This window comes from Phoxinus phoxinus (genome assembly GCF_949152265.1).
Source record: "Phoxinus phoxinus genome assembly, chromosome: 6".
NCBI lineage: Eukaryota > Metazoa > Chordata > Actinopteri > Cypriniformes > Leuciscidae > Phoxinus > Phoxinus phoxinus.
The window spans coordinates 39,944,189-39,960,727 of record NC_136881.1 but is presented as its reverse complement, the minus strand read 5'-3'; the positions used below and the strand labels follow the sequence as shown (position 1 = coordinate 39,960,727).

The 16,539-nt window shown below is 39.0% G+C and overlaps 1 protein-coding gene across 1 annotated transcript; it reads right to left on the bottom strand.

Moving 5' to 3' along the window:
• Positions 1-1,138: 1,138 nt before the first annotated feature.
• Positions 1,139-14,045, bottom strand: LOC307000228 (adhesion G protein-coupled receptor E3-like; the record flags this gene model as incomplete). Its single annotated transcript, XM_079615661.1, has 9 exons — positions 1,139-2,604; positions 6,322-6,484; positions 6,561-6,652; positions 6,974-7,040; positions 9,076-9,308; positions 9,386-9,610; positions 13,476-13,550; positions 13,685-13,710; positions 13,796-14,045. The coding sequence occupies 9 exons, from the start codon at positions 14,043-14,045 to the stop codon at positions 2,545-2,547; spliced, it is 1,191 nt and encodes a 396-aa protein (XP_079471787.1). The 3' UTR covers positions 1,139-2,544.
• Positions 14,046-16,539: the final 2,494 nt, after the last annotated feature.

Genomic DNA, 16,539 nt, shown 5'->3' with positions numbered 1-16,539 from the left:
TTACATTTGTTTTATATCAGGAATAAAAGATCAGTGAAACTGCCGAATGCCGTCTTGTTCTTCTCATACCAACCAAAGCAACGCAGACAACATATCAGTTACATAGACAACAGTTGATGAATTTATGTAGGTTATGTGTTACAGTTATCTTCAAGTAATTTATTAGCGTATTCTGAAAATTATAGGGTTAGTGATGTCACTAACCCAGGAGGAATGTCATGTAGTGATGGCAGTCACTGAAGCTTCGATACGTGCTTCAAACCATTAACGACAATTCCATTTGAACCACTGCTCCGAAGGTTGCTTTGGTACGGAAAAATCACGTGACATATGACGTCCGAAGCAGCAACTGCTTCATACCCAATAACACAATTTCATCAATCTTTATTTGTATAAAGAATGATATCCCATTCTTTGTGTGTGTGTGTGTGTGTGTGTGTGTGTGTGTGTGTGTGTGTGTGTGTGTGTGTGTGTGTGTGTGTGTGTGTGTGTGTGTGTGTGTGTGTGTGTGTGTGTGTGTGTGTGTGTGTGTGTGTTTTACAGTACAGAAAAAAAATAATTCTGTACTGTAAAAAGCGCTATATAAATAAAGGTGACATGTTTGAGCAACAGTGTTTAACCCTCTGGGGACCAAGGTGTTTTTGGGGCCCTTGGGATGTTTTGAAATGCCCTGACATTTGTGCTTTTTTCAGTTATTTATAAACATGTTAATGGCAAAGGTGTAAATTCACTCTATATAGCACAAACAGGGCTACCATAATATGTGAGCAACATGTATGTACATGTTTGTATTTTTAAGAGAATAATGTTTATGCGTGGTTATTGAAAAAAATAAAAATGAAAGTTGCTGAAATAGACCACAAAACGATTACTAAATATGTGTTCCGAAAAACTTTTGACTAATGGATGTTGTCGCTTCGAGTTCTGGCTTCAAAATGATGTGAAAAACATCCTGCCTAATCGTTCTCATAAAACAATATATTGTTTTAAACTTTGTAAGACTTTGTAAGAGGTTTATGCATGAAGTGGTAATGGCCCATCAATATTAATGAGATTCAGACCCGGTGTGTGACAGACACTCCCCCAATGGCCCATCATGAGGCAAGCCTAAACAAAGAGATTCAAATGTTTTGTTTTTCAATCTGTTTTATTGTAATTCCTCTATGTGGAGGAACTAAATGTTCAACTGAAGACACAAGTGAACATTACATGCCTGGCATTTCCAAGGTGTGTCCTGCCTTTTAACAAGCTGTCCTTTGCAAAGCACACAGATCTTGCGACCAACTGTGCAAAAAGGAATATTTCGCAAAACTGCAATGGAAACAGTTTTTGCGCATTTACAGTCACCTGACTTAGAAGACGCGGTGTGTTTGGGATCTGTGTACGCAAATAATAATAATAATTATCATCATCATTATTAAAACATGTATTATGCTACATATTTAGAGATGCTTTTATCCAAAAAAGGAACAAAGCAATTTGTCAAATGTCAATCATAATACGGGTTAGACAATAATAATACAGGGCTAAGATTATCACTCAACATGGCTGGGCACTTGTATGACACATCAAGGATGATAAGAGAAATAAAAGCAGGTTTAAAATTTGCCCCATTCAAGTCAATAGGGTGCAAATTTTAAAAAGAGGATAACACGGTGTAGGCAACACCGATTTTTGTCGTTGTTCTCTGTATTGACAGCACTCCAAATTTACAAAAAATTGAGCTCAATGTTCAAATTGACCGGAGTTCTCCTTTAAAGCCTCCTGTCCACTATCTTGTCGCCACTTCACCAGACGAGGTCGCTGTTACTGAAGCTTTGAGTAATGAACCCATTTTCAAAACAATTCTTCTAAGTGGTTCAGTGCTTCACCAAAGCTTTATTTGCTCATCACTAATGCCATGTAGTCTCTACCAGCCGTTTGTGTAGTCCTTAAAAAGCAATATCTTTAAAAAGAAAATATCTCCCTTTGTTTTGAACTTTGAAGGTCGTGACCTTGCAGATGTTGTTTATGCTCAAACAGCAACATTACACACTAACTGAAGTTAGAAAAGGGAAATCATAATCCAAAACATTGATTCTGTAAAATAATCATAGCATCTGTTATTAAGCAACAGTGAAGAGAAGAGCAAGAATTCAGATGCAGCGACATTGATTACAAAAACACACAAAAAAATCCATATAAAAAATCCAAACCAGGAATAGGAACAAAATGCAAGTAACAGCATTACAAAATGTGCAAAGACAACAACCAACAAAACGCAACTAAAACACAGGGTATGAATACACAAGGAAATCAAGGGGCTAATGAGGTGTATGCAATGAGTGGCCATGGTGAAAAACGAGGGTAGCAATTGAAAGAACAAAGGAAACCAGGAACTAAATACAGGAAGTAAACACAGAAACAAATAGAACAGAAACACTTCAACTTAAAAGTCCTTAACCACGAGACAGGGGAATACAGGCTGGAAATACGGCAACATCATCTGTATATTAATGGCACTTGATCAGTACTTTTTATTTCCCAAACATGATGCGGTAGTCCTCAGTGTTGTTTGCATCCACAGCAGAGACATCTGAAGAACTTCCTGTACTGCTGTCTGACCTGGACAAGAATGAGACGAGAGGAGCTGAGTGATTTCATGACATCAATTTAACCTCTAAATCTAATGAAATACAATTGAATTTTTTTAGAGTAAGACAATGTGGTAAGACATGGAGACTTTGTTTCCATTGCCATTCAAATTGCGCAAATTGAAATTGTGAATTAAAAATACGTCCAATGGAAATTCCGCGAAATCTCCTATATATCACAAAAAAAGTTTTTGAGCTGTTTTTTCAGGCCATTTGAAAAAGGAATATTTCGCAAAACTGCAATGGAAAAACGAGACAGAGTTCTTTATTAAACTCATAAAAGTCAAAAGTATCACAGGAATACTGGATTCCAAACCAAAAAGAAATGCCACAATCAAGACCTTGAAGCAGATAGGAGGGAGAAAAATTTAAGTAAAAGAGGCTTTTCTTGCCATTAATGCTTGGAAAACACGCCTACGTCTCCTTCGATAAAAAATAATGGTTAGTGCGGTGGCTGGGATGCACGGAAACCTACCAGCATCCGTTGCCATGATTATTGGAATAACTTATCGCAAGAGGAAAAATTACGTTTCAGTCGCATAACATCGGTTAATGGAAATGCTGTCATTTCACAATAGTTTTTTTTATCTACATTTATATCTGCAAAATGTTTGCGCAAATCTGTAATGGAAATGCGGGTACTGATACTTTTCTTCAAAATACTGTCTCTGGAGAGAGTGAAACATTTTTCCCATGGAGCGGGATGATAGAAATAGACAAAATAGAAAAAAGCTTGAGAAAGCAGGGCCTAAAAGTCTGAAGTCGTTTTACAAGCTTAGAATTTGAAAGCATTAATGGAGTCAGACAGACAGAGTCTGTTTAAATAGAATTTTTGACAGTTGGAGTTTAAATAATTTTGGCTCATTTGAACAAAGAAATGGAAAAGTAGAAACAGATTAAAATCCCCCTTTGATGAAAATCAAGCTATTAATGTTGTTTATATGTCTATGTGGTGTTTTTAATATGCTTTAAGACAAACCATCCATCTTCTTCCGCTTATCCGGCGCCGGGTCGCAGGGGCAGCAGTCTAAGCAAAGATGCCCAGACTTCCCTTTTCCTAGACACTTCCCCCAGCTCTTCCGGGGGGACATCGAGGCGTTCCCAGGCCAGCCGGGAGACATAGGTTGTTGAGACTGACATAGCTTGGGCGTCTGAGACTGTTCCCAGGCCAGCCGGGAGGCATCCGGAACAGATGCCCGAGCCACCTCAGCTGACCCCTCTCGATGTGGAGGAGCAGCGGCTCTACTCTGAGCTCCTCCCGAGTGACCGAGCTTCTCACCCTATCTCTAAGGGATCGCCCAGCCACCTTGCGGAGAAAGCTCATTTCGGCCGCCTGTATCCGGGATCTTGTCCTTTCGGTCATGACCCAAAGCTCATGACCATAGGTGAGAGTAGGAACGTAGATTGACCGGTAAATCGAGAGCTTCGCCTTGCGGCTCCGCTCTCTCTTCACCACGACAGACCGGTACATCGACCGCATTACTGCAGAAGCTGCACCAATCCGTCTGTCAATCTCCCGTTCCATCCTTCCCTCGTGAACAAGACCCCAAGATACTTGAACTCCTCCACTTGAGGCAGGAACTCTCCACCAACCTGAAGTGGGCAAGCCACCCTTTTCCGACTGAGGACCATGGCCTCGGATTTGGAGGCGCTGATTCTCATCCCAGCCGCTTCACACTCGGCTGCAAACCAACTCAGTGCATGCTGAAGGTCCTGGTCTGAAGGGGCCAGCACGACAACATCATCTGCAAAGAGCAGAGACGAAATCGTGTGATCCCCAAACCTGACACCCTCCGGCCCCTGTCTGCGCCTAGAAATTCTGTCCATAAAAATTATGAACAGAACCGGCGACAAAGGGCAGCCCTGCCGGAGTCCAACATGCACTGGGAACAAGTCTGACTTACTGCCGGCAATGCGAACCAAGCTCCTGCTCCTGTCGTATAGGGACTGAACAGCCCTTAGCAAAGGACCCCGGACCCCATACTCCCGGAGCACCCTCCACAGGATGCCTCGAGGGACACAGTCGAATGCCTTTTCCAAATCCACAAAGCACATGTGGATTGGTTGGGCAAACTCCCATGAACCCTCCAGCACCTTAGAGAGGGTATAGAGCTGGTCCAGTGTTCCACGGCCGGGATAAAATGATTGACTCTAGGTGGACTTTAAACAAACCGGTATCCCTTCTTCCATTCGTCGTGAAAACTCTTGAACAAGTTGTTTTCAACCAGATATCTTCCTTTCTCACACAGAACAACCTCCTGGACAACAACCAGTCTGAATTAAAAAGCAGAAACTTAACTGAGACTACCCTGCTCTTGGTTATTGAAACTCTGAGACTGGCAAGTACAGCTTCCAAATCCTCAGTTCTCATCCTGCTGGATCTGTGTGCTGTGTTTGACACAGTTAATCACCAGATCCGCCTGTCAATCCTAAAGATGAAGGCCATATCGGGAAACCGCACTCCAATGGTTCAAGTCTTACCTCTCAGGTAGGTAATTTAGGGTGTCATGACATGGAGGGGTGAGGTGAGGTGTTTAAGACCCAACATCTAGCTACTGGAGTGCCTCAGGGCTCAGTACTTGGACCACTTATTTTCTCCATCTACATGTCATCACTGGCATCTGTCATTCAGAAACATGTTTTTTTTTCTATGACTGTTATGCTGACGACACACAACTCTACCTCTCATTCCAAATAGAGGTTTTGATGGTAGCTGATCACATCTCAGCCTATCTGACAGACATTTATTGCTGGATCAAGGAACTGCCAAAAGAGCATTACAATAATCCAGTCTGGATAGAACAAACACTTGGACAAGGAGTTGTGTAGCATGCTCTGATAAGAAGGGCCTGATCCTCCTAATGTTGTATATGGCAAATCTGCTAGACAGGGCAGATCTAGTAATGTGGTCTGTGAAGTTCAAATGATCATCAATCACAACTCCAAGGTTCCTGGCTGACCTTGATGGACTGCTGCTCACGTGAATGCTCTTGACGCTCACGTGTTGCTCCTGCTCGCGGTGTGAATGCACTCATTGATTAACATTTACGGCGAAAAAAATATGGGCTGCTGACGTTTGCGGTGTGAACCGGCTGTTACAGGTAAAATTAAAGAATTTATCCTCAACTAGTTTTGTGGTGTAGGTCTACGCATTTTATAATGTTAACTTCAAATAATAATTTAAAGATGTGGTAGCATTGGATCTGGACGGGAAGGATAACTCTGGGAGTTGGAAGGGGTGTGTTGCGATTCTGCCTTCTCACACCGCGACACAGGTTCGTGGATCTTAGTGTCAAGATTTCGGTTTCATGTCGCATATCGTTACAGCCCTAATGAAGGCGCATCTTTTTCGACAACACTTGATCCATTAATACTAACACTTTCTCTTCTCCTCTCTTCTACTCTATATCTTTTTCTTTTCTTTTTTATTATACACTTCATTAGACTTAACTGGGAAGGGTCACAGCACTTACATATTATTTTCCTATTTTTAGTTGAACTGCTTCTATTGCTCTCCTCATGTGTAAGTTGCTTTGGTTAAAAGCGTCTGCTAAATTTATTAAATGTAAATGTAAACAACTGCCTGTTTTACAGATTGACAAAAAAGAACAGGACCTGCATGAAAACAACTGTAATAGTTTTTTGATATGTTATGACATGGAATATGGTACATTAAGTCATATCCTACCTCATCATTGAGGACACAATAGACCAGGAAGATGAAGGTTCCCTGCTGGGAGTACAAGATCAGGAAGAGGATCTCCAGCTCCTTCCTGCCATTAGTGAAGAAACCCAGAATCCAGGAGCAACCAAGAATCACAAACTGAGCCAGTGTTTTAAATGCCATACTCCTGCAGACAAACAAATATGTGTCTTTATTGACTACTTATTTTTTCTATGGAGTGTTAAAATCTGATTGTTTGTTACTCGGTTTGTTTCATCTGTGAAACTTCAGCGTTCAGATTTTTGAGAGTTGAGTTCAGATTGATGATGATGCAGATGAAGAGAATCACGTTTAACTGAAAAGTAGAAAAGAATAATTAATCAAGTTCAAGTTCAAGTCTTTATTTTGCCAAAACGACACAAGTCGCCTGCAATTCATTTTGGTGATTTGGCTCACACAAGACAATACAAGACCGTTTTGGACAAGAATGACAACACATTCAGACATGACATATACAATAAAAACAGAAAATCTTATAAGAAAAACAGATATGAGTGAATATAATTGATAATCAAACAAATCCAGATAATCATCTTGAACAGATAATCACCTTGTCCTTAATCACCACTTCCCTTTAATATAATTTAAAATAATGAGAAATAAGACATGTGCTTACTGCTAGTATGACACAAAAAGGACCCAGAAAACTCCAGATAAAACCTTTATCCCTTTTAATCCAGCAGCTGTTAAGAGGAAAACACAACATGAGAACTGAATTAATTTGTCAAAAGTATACTATTTCTGGTGTTTACTCTTTTTTTAATTTTGTATGTGTTTTTTGTACAGTGTTTGTAAAATTATACTTTTATCAGATGGCAGAAATGTCACAAAAGCTCAGAGCTACCTTATTTGCTTCTAATAAAATATACTAGTAACACTTTACAATAAGGTTCATTAATTATTTTAAAAGTTGGTGCCTTCTAGACTGAGAAAAGCCAGAAAATGTATTTTTGAAAGACAACAACTCCCATAATGCACTTGCTTCGCTGCCCTACGAGGCCACTCCCAAGCCACGCCTACTGAATACAGAGGGCAGTATCGGAAGAAATGATAGGCTACTAGTTGACTCGAAACTGAAAAGAGACCGTTTTATTGTGAGTCTCTGTTACAATTTAGTTGATAAATTAATTTAAATACTGGCGTTTTTTCCATTTCTATCATCCGCAATTGTTCCTCGCTGTATTGTGACTCAGGTGCATGTAGCCACGAGCATCGGATTCGCGCACCAGATCTTCAAAATCCCCTTTTAACATATTATCTTCAAAACTACCTTAGCCATCGTTAGCCTACTACTCAGCTTTCTCCACAGAGCAAGAGTCTGTTTGCTTAGCTTTAAAAAAAGATGGCTGACACTATTTGTACATTCTGTGAGTGAGATCCCACCCACTATGGGCGGGTTGAAAACATGCGGCACTAGCTCTTACTACTGGCTGTAGTCTCTAGCCTCTGGCCAACATAGCCTCCGATGATGCTAAATGACGATTTTTGCGTCATCTGAGGTTTTTTTTCTTCCAAGAGACAATACAGAAATCTCTCATCTCAGGGGGACATGAGGGAGGGAAGAATGGACATTCGAAAATACTGGGTTAGAAACAAAGCTTAATGTTAATCGGTGAAGTATCCCTTTAATTTCAACATGTAATATGTTATTAAAATCAAAGGTTGTACTTGTTAACATTAGTTAATGCACTGTGAACTAACATGAACAAACACAGAACAGCTGTATTTTTTATTAACTAACATCAAAAAAAGATGAATAAATACTATAAATGTTTTGGTCATTGTTAGTTCATGTGAGTTAATGTTAAAAGGTTAGTTCACCCAAAACTGAAAATTCTGTCAGTAATTACTCACCCTCATGTTATTCCAACCCCGTAAGACTTTTTTTCACCTTCAAACACAAAATAAGATATTTTTTATGAAACCTGAGATCTGGCTCATTCTTTCATAGGCTTCATAGTCTCTCCAGAAAATGTAGTAAAGACATTGTTAAAATAGTCCAAGTGACTATAGTGGCTCAACCTTGAGTTTATCAAGCGACTAGAATACTTTTTGTGCGCAAAAAATCCCCAGAATAACGACTTTATTCAACTATTCATTTTCTTCTGTGTGGGCCTCTGAGTGAGAACTGAGAAGATGACGCTCACGACCATTTGATAGGAAAGTGTGAAAGGTAAGCCATTCATTAAGGCATTGCTATGGCACTTTTACGTTTTCTCGTTGATTTCTCACGATTCGGACATCCAGTAAATGCATACTTTAGACTCATTTTAAACACTACATCGAGACCCATCTGCGTCATCTTCTCCGTTCTTGCGCATGCGTTTTGGCTCTCGTGAACTCACTCAGATGCCCACACAGAAGAAAATGAATAGTTTAATAAAGTCATTATTTTTGTTTGTTTTTGCGCACAAAAAGTGTTCTCGACGCTTGATAAACTTAAGGTTGAGCCACTGTAGTCACTTGGACTGTTTTAACAATGTTTTTACTAACTTTTCTGGGCTGGCAGATTAAATTACGTTGAAGCTTATGAAAGAATGTGCTAGCTCTCAGATTTCATCAGAAATATATTATTTGTGTTCCAAAGATGAACGAAAGTCTTACGGGGTTGGAACAACATGAGGGTGAGTAATCACTGACAGAATTTTGGGTGAACTAACCCTTTAACTAATGAGACCTTATTGTAAAGTGTTTTAAACTACAACAACAACTACTTACTGTTCGCTGCCATAGCCTTTATGATCCACCGCAGCAGACACACCGACAACCACCAGAGCAACCGTATAGCCAATCACACACAGGAATCCACTGCTAAGCACCTCCCTCTTTTTGGTGCTGATCTGTGATAGGTTCTTCACACAGATGAAGAGCAGCACAGCTTCAATCAACATCCACACAAAGCCGGAGAGAAAGAGGAAGTGCAGCACACCGGATATCACGGCACACAACACCTGGAGATCATGAGAGACGGTTATAAAGATTCTCAGTGAGACTGTGCTGAGCTGTAGGACTCCTTCATCATTCTCACCTGACGAGGGCGTATGAGTCTCAGGAACTGTTGTGTGAGCAGGAACAGAAGGTGAGCCAACAAAAGACTGACGCAGATGTTGATTCGAGCCACATTATTCACTCCAGGACTCCACTGACAAAGGGCAAAGGTCAACAGGGCCAAACTCAAGAACACCAGCCCAACAGGCACACACACCCAATTCAACAGTTCCAGCTGCTTCCGCTGCTCCATCAGTGAGTCGCTCTGAGAAAACATGTCAGAGTACATGAGTGCCAAATCTGTGCTGTTCTTCAATGCTCACTATGAATGTTCCCGTACCTAGAGCGAATGTTGACAGATGAACACAGGAACACACAATGTAGACATATGGTGTTTATATTGCATTAATAAAATATATTTTATTTCAAAAATATAGACATTAGTCATAGCTATGTTTCCATCCACCTATTTTTTATGCACATTTTAGGATATTGCTTTAAAAAATGTTGGATGGCAACGCCAAGATGTGCAGACATTTAAAAAAGCGCATGCTCTCTTTGCAATGGGACGCCAATTTATCTGGAAGTGATGATTTTGTTATTTTCGACCCACTGGATAGAAACGCTGCATGTTTTATTTACAGTTATTTTATGGAATATTCCAATTTTGCGCACAAGTTAAATTCGCAGCTTTGGACGCAAACATAGCTTTTGGTGTTACATAGTAACATTTGTGTAAAAGGTTTTCATTGATCCTCAATGAGTGGATCTCTGAGCTGGTGTGAGTGAGTGCACAGCAAAAACTCCAGTGTTAAATTAACACTCCTGGGAGTGTATATGAGTCCGCACTCAAGAGTGTAAAGTGTTAAAATATGAGTGTTAAATGAACACTCAAGAGTGTTAAAGTTAATGAGATAATTAAGTTATTAATTAAGTGATGATTGAGCATTATTGAAGACACCTGATGATAACAAGCAGAATCACTGAAGGAGAAAATCACAAATTGTAAGTCACCATTATGGAGATCAGTGTGTGTTTTAGTTGGGCTCTTGACCCTTATATTATTAACTTTAGATTTTGTTTGTTGGTATTTACTGATTAATAACAGTCAGATGAACAAAGAGAAAATATGATCTGATAGTGTTGGTCATGTTTTGACAATCATATTGTGATCTGAAATAAACAAAATTATTTATCTAGTTTGGTTTAACTTGTTTATAAAGCAGCTCTCTGATACTGAAGCGTATGATTTTCAGTATTTTTAATATAAACCAAATTTTTTATAAACATTGTTCTGATCAAGAGACTTTTAAATACTTTATTTAAAAACACAGACATCAATAATCAGCCTGTGAATCTCAACAATGGTGACAATAATAAAGCATGTTGCAGTGGCTGCCACCAATCAACTCATTAATGGCTCCCATCATGCATTGCGGAATGAACAAATTATATGAAGTAATTTCCTTTTCCTAATTGAATATTTTGCTTGTCACCATTGTTGAGATGCATAGACTGAATCCTGATGTCTGTGTGTGCCTAAAAGAAAGATTTTTTTTTTTTCATAACAACTTTAAAATAAATTCTTCATTATTTATTTATCAAAAATTCTGGATATTTATGTCGAATCACAGTTATGCTGTAATAAACAACAGAAATTTAAATCAGAAATAAGGGTTTAGTGATCAAGTTCATATTATGATTGTCATAACATAGCCAACAGATCACTTTTTTTCTTTGTTCATCTGTCTGTTATTAATTAATAAATGCAGGCACACAAAATTTTAAGTACATAATATAAGGGTCAAGAGCCCAACTAAAGCAAACACTGATCTCCATAATGGTGGCTTACAATTTGTGATTTTCTCCTTCTGTGATTCTGCTTGTTATCATCAGGTGTTCATCACTAATGCTCAATCATCGCTCAATTAATAACTTAATTATCTCATTAACTTTAACACTCTTGAGTGTTCATTTAACACTCATATTTTAACACTTTACACTCTTGAGTCTGGACTCATATAAACTCCCAGGAGTGTTAATTTAACACTGGAGTGTTTGCTGTGAACACTGGAGTTTTTGCTGTGTGGAGACAGGGCTAATTTGCATATTCATAGAACTGCGTATACTAAATGACATAGGCCTGGTTTCACAGACAGGGCTTAGATCAGACCTTAGTATTAGACCTTAGGACAGGGGTCGGCAAAAGGTGATAATATCTACAGACAGATTATTTTGATAGCGGCTGGTTCTGAAATGGATCTGTCATGACAGCAACAGTTACACACCATCCCTTCGACTTAAATGATTTTGCCTTCAAAATAAAAGTACCAGAACGTTTTTGCACCAATAGGGGATTATCATGCTTCCGGGTTTCATGGGCGGGATTTTTCAACTTTGTGCATGTCCACTTCCAGCGCAGTTCAACAATGGCTGAAACGAAGGCTATGTCACTGCTCTGTTCCACTTTGTAAATCGAACAAACAACGCCAACCCTTTAGTTGGGTTTAACATCTTTCTCTTTTCATACAGATTACATAAACAGAAGAATATTTGATTTAGTTTTGAATTAGATAATTTAAAAGTACACACTGATTATAAAGATATATTGCGCATGGCTTGGTGAAGAGTATTCGCTGAGTTTTGTTTAAGTTTAGAGAAGTGCTCCCAAAAAAAAGTTCACGGAGACGGAGAGGCAGAAAGCACACCCTGTTTATTTTCTTTATTTTACAAAAGCACAATGGTTTCACTTATAAGTGGACACATAAAAAGTAGACATTCAACAGTTTATTTTCTGTATTTTATTTATTTTTATTTCTTAAGTCTGTATGACCATAAATGATGGAGTTTTTTAAGTCTATTTTGCTGTTATGTGAAAAAAAAATTAGCAAAACGCGCCGGCGCGTTTGTCGACCCCAGAGGGTTTAAGCACCTTATAACCATACAAACATCTGAGCTGACGCCAAACTGACGTTAGCATAAGCTAACCTACCTAGCTTATGTTATGTGTAATGTATGTAGCTAGTAGCCACTCAACTTCGTAGTCGGAGATGAAGTTCTCGATAAAGAAACTGTATCCCTTGTCCACTTTTGAGCGGGCTGTAATGGAGTGTTGTTCAGTTAGTCGATGTACGTCAGAAAAAGTTATTTTGGGTAAATTTACCAGGGATGCAGTATAAGAAAACTTAGGGTCGTCCATCATGGGTTCACCTGAGGGATTCACCGGAAGTGGCAGTGCACAAAGATCACTGAATGCGGAAGTAATACGTATCAGCGTGATAATGGCCTATGTTTAATTTTGAGATGAATTGGGAGCTTTTAATTTGAAAAGTTTTGAAAGACATTCAAAAGAGTCTGTGGATCGCTAGACACACCAAATAGGTAGGATGAACACATAGTTGTCTTTCCATTCTTCTTTGTATACCCTATTTTCGCTGTCAACTTTCCTTTTTAGACTCTTTGATAGTGCCAGCATAAATGTTAACATCACTCTGCACAGGACGTAATAGCATACCTCCAGCACAACAATTAAAAAAAATTCAGTTTAGTACATGAAGATGCCAAGGAATAATTATAAGTGTAAAAATAGGGTATGTCAAATAATTATTACAATAAGTTAGGCTCCATTGTGTAACAAGCTAATTAAAATGATACACATTTATTATTCACAAAATGGATAGATGAAATAAAACATAGTTTGTTAAGAGCATGACTCAAACATGTCATTAATGGGCTTATTCAACACAGCAAAAACACCCAGTGTTAAATCTACACTGCTCAGAGCACACATGGTCCACACTGAAGCAGTTGTTAATGAGATAATTAAGTGATTAATTGAGTGATGATTGAGTATTAGTGACGAACACCTGCTGTTAACAAGCAGAATCACTGAAGGAAAGAGAAACAGAACTACAATGGACTTCCAGTCACAGTCTTAAATTAAATCAACTGAAGATAAAAAGAAGACATTAAATCTGTGAAGATCTCAGCAGAGGATTATTAAACAACTCCACAAACAACATTACCAGCTTCACTTATTAAACCAGACTTACTTTATTTATGATTTTAGACAAATCTAGATTTTTTGAGAATGACCTGAGAATGGTTCAGGTCCAGGAAACGTGACTCACTTCAGGAGACATTTGACCCGTCATATTGGCAATCAGATCAACCAGACTCACTATGCGATCTGCAGTTAACGTCTGCTAAAAAAGAAAAAGACAACGGGTGAAAGAAACAAACCGTTATTTTTTTTTTTATAACAGTAATTTTGAATTGTGAATTGTAGTGTATAACATATAATTTATAAACCATCTTTTAGAAACCCGTTCTCACATACCTCTTGAAATTTGTTTGGAGTGAACTCTGGAAGGGGAAAAAAACGGGATGAAATTGAATAAAAACAGCATATGACACACAAAGAAGCCAAGAAGGACAGTGCTGTACACACCTCTCAGGCAGGAGCGGGACTCTGCATTGTATCTGCAGATATCTGGAGAAACTTCATAGCTACAGTCACTGCTGCATTTGTAGGATCCGACCTTGCAGGAGCAGCCGTCACTCTGAGGTTTGCAGGAATACGCCGTGCAAGAGTCTTTTTGTCCACTACAGTTCACATAACTGGACGCATTTGTGCAGTTTGTGTTCGCCAGAGGAGAGCTTCCTTGAGATTTTACGATTGCGTTACTTGTGATTATCATCAGCTGCAGCGCTAGAGAGATAAATCCATCAGTTACTGTAAATATAACCACAGTGCGTGTTTGATTACTAGAGAGAGAAAAGCACTGGATATAGTGGGTGTTTTTCCCTGCAAAGTCAAGTATATGTGTGTGAACTCCTTGGAGAATAACAGAATAACACTTTTGATGCACTTGGTAATATAATATTTCTAAGGGCAATATATATATTTTTTTACAATAAACATTATTTAAAAAATATTTTGTGGGTAAAGACCAACTGCTTTACATGTCTTCACATAGCTATTCGCTCCATTTGCGTTACTTCTTTTGAAAAATAGTTTTGCTCATTCCCTTTTAAAGGAACATTTGTATTTTGTTTAACATGAGCTAAGAAAGCAGATACTGTAACGTCTGTTCAAAGTCTGCCCAGATGAAGAATAGAAAAAGACAGTGCCACCGGACTGGTAGTTCCACGAGTCTTTTATATATTTCCTCTCAGTTAAGCACACTCTTCACATGCATGTCAGAGAGCGAATGTTAACAGGGAAAAGAAAAATACTCTGAAATACGCTACAAATCAAAGTGAAAGTAAACACAGTAAAATAACATAGCAGTCAGCAGTAGAGCGGTCATCTTCCACTTTGCGCGAGCCTTCTCACTCACTGTGCGTGCGCGCTCACATACGAACAGCGCGCATACAATAACGTACAGCACAGAAGTCATCTTAAAGACATATTAACATTCATGTCATGAACACTACTTAACACTAGGTGGCCGTTACAATACTCACCTGTTAAATGAAGGATGATGTTCATTGTGATCTTGAAAAGGCTTCACATTGATAATCCTCTAAAGAGAAAGTAGTGTCCACTGTCAGCCTCTGAACAGTTAACTGATGTGATCACTACGGCTTCCGAGGAAGATGCATTTGCATTCAGTCGAGAATATCACACAGCCCTCACATATTCAAAAACTTTCGTCACACATAATTTACATAATTTCAGGAAAGCATCTATCGAGTATCAATAGGGTTGTGTTGTTTTACAGAATGCTGAAAAGCATAAATTGGTAATAGGTTAGGGTGATCGAGTGTAAAAGGAGCATGAGAGAATCGTGAAACAATTAAAAAATGGCATTTCTGCATGCAAGACTGAAAACAATTTTAGTCTTTCACCTTTTACCATACATAATATTGTGTAAAGATTCAGGGAATCCAGAGAAATCTCAGTACATGTAGGGTAAGTCAGGAAACCTCTGTTGAATGTGCGTGACCTTTGACCCGTCAGACAGCATTGATTGAGAAATCATCATGCAACCATATTAAATACAGCGACATGTGCTCAGGAAAACTTTAGAAAACAGTGTCGCTAAACACAGTCTGCTGCTGCATTAAGGAAGGCCACTTGCATCTCTGTAACTGAAGGAGAAAGCCATACATCAGTTCAACACAGAGATGCCAGCGTGTTCTCAGGGGCCGAGCTCATCTCAGATGATCCGAAACACAGTGGAAATCTGTGCAGTCAGATGAGTCCACGTTTCAGCAACGGACACTGAGGTCTCAGTCTCAAAGATGAAAGGGACCATCCAGACGTTCATCAGGGAGAGGTACAAAAGCAAACATCTGTCATGTAGAGGTGCATCAGTGCAAACGGCACGAGTGACTTGCATGTGTGTATCACTGACATGGAGGCATATATTGGTATTGTAGCAGAGGTGTGTAGTCCAGGGGTCAGAGAGTAAAAGTCCTGCCATATGTTTATTCCACCCATTAACTCTTTTTCTTCTTCCAGCTCAGAGGTGTGAACGGCCAGGCTAAAACAGGGGGGTTGCATGGCATCACACTTTAATTGCATTTTACAAAATATCCCAACTTTTCTGAATTTGGGCTTGTAGAAAAGTGTCTTGTGTACATCCAGTACAACTAGAGTAAAATACCTTGCATAATCGCAACAGAAAGAAACGGATTTCAACATCTCACCCGTTTAAATAAAAGGAAAGCGAGGGCTCGTGATCTTCATAAACAACATTTGCGCTGTTATAAAACTGTTTTACTGTTACCTGCTGAATGAATCCCTCTGAATGCCATTTTAGTGATTCAATCACAATGCATCTTGGGTTTTAAATGTGGTAAAGGGCTTTTTGAGTCTGACCCAAACACAGAAAATATGTGTAACAATCAAAATATCATTTGCAACAATATTATTGTTTTTTCAGCTGCTGATTGATGATATATATATATATATATAGGGGAGAGCGGGGCACAACCTAACGCATTTTGGTTTTGGCTCAATTGACCGTTCGCAAAAGCCACGCCCCTTAGTTATTGTTACTACGCCCGTCAAACAATTGAGAACCATAGCCATGGCTGGGTTGAGATCCATACATTAAGTGATTGGTTTTGGAGTAATGCAGCAGATATATCCTCCAGGGCACGACAGAAAGTATAGACAGAATAGCGCACGGGAGCACATGCACAAAACAGTTTTGTAAAATTATATATCAATAATTTTTAATT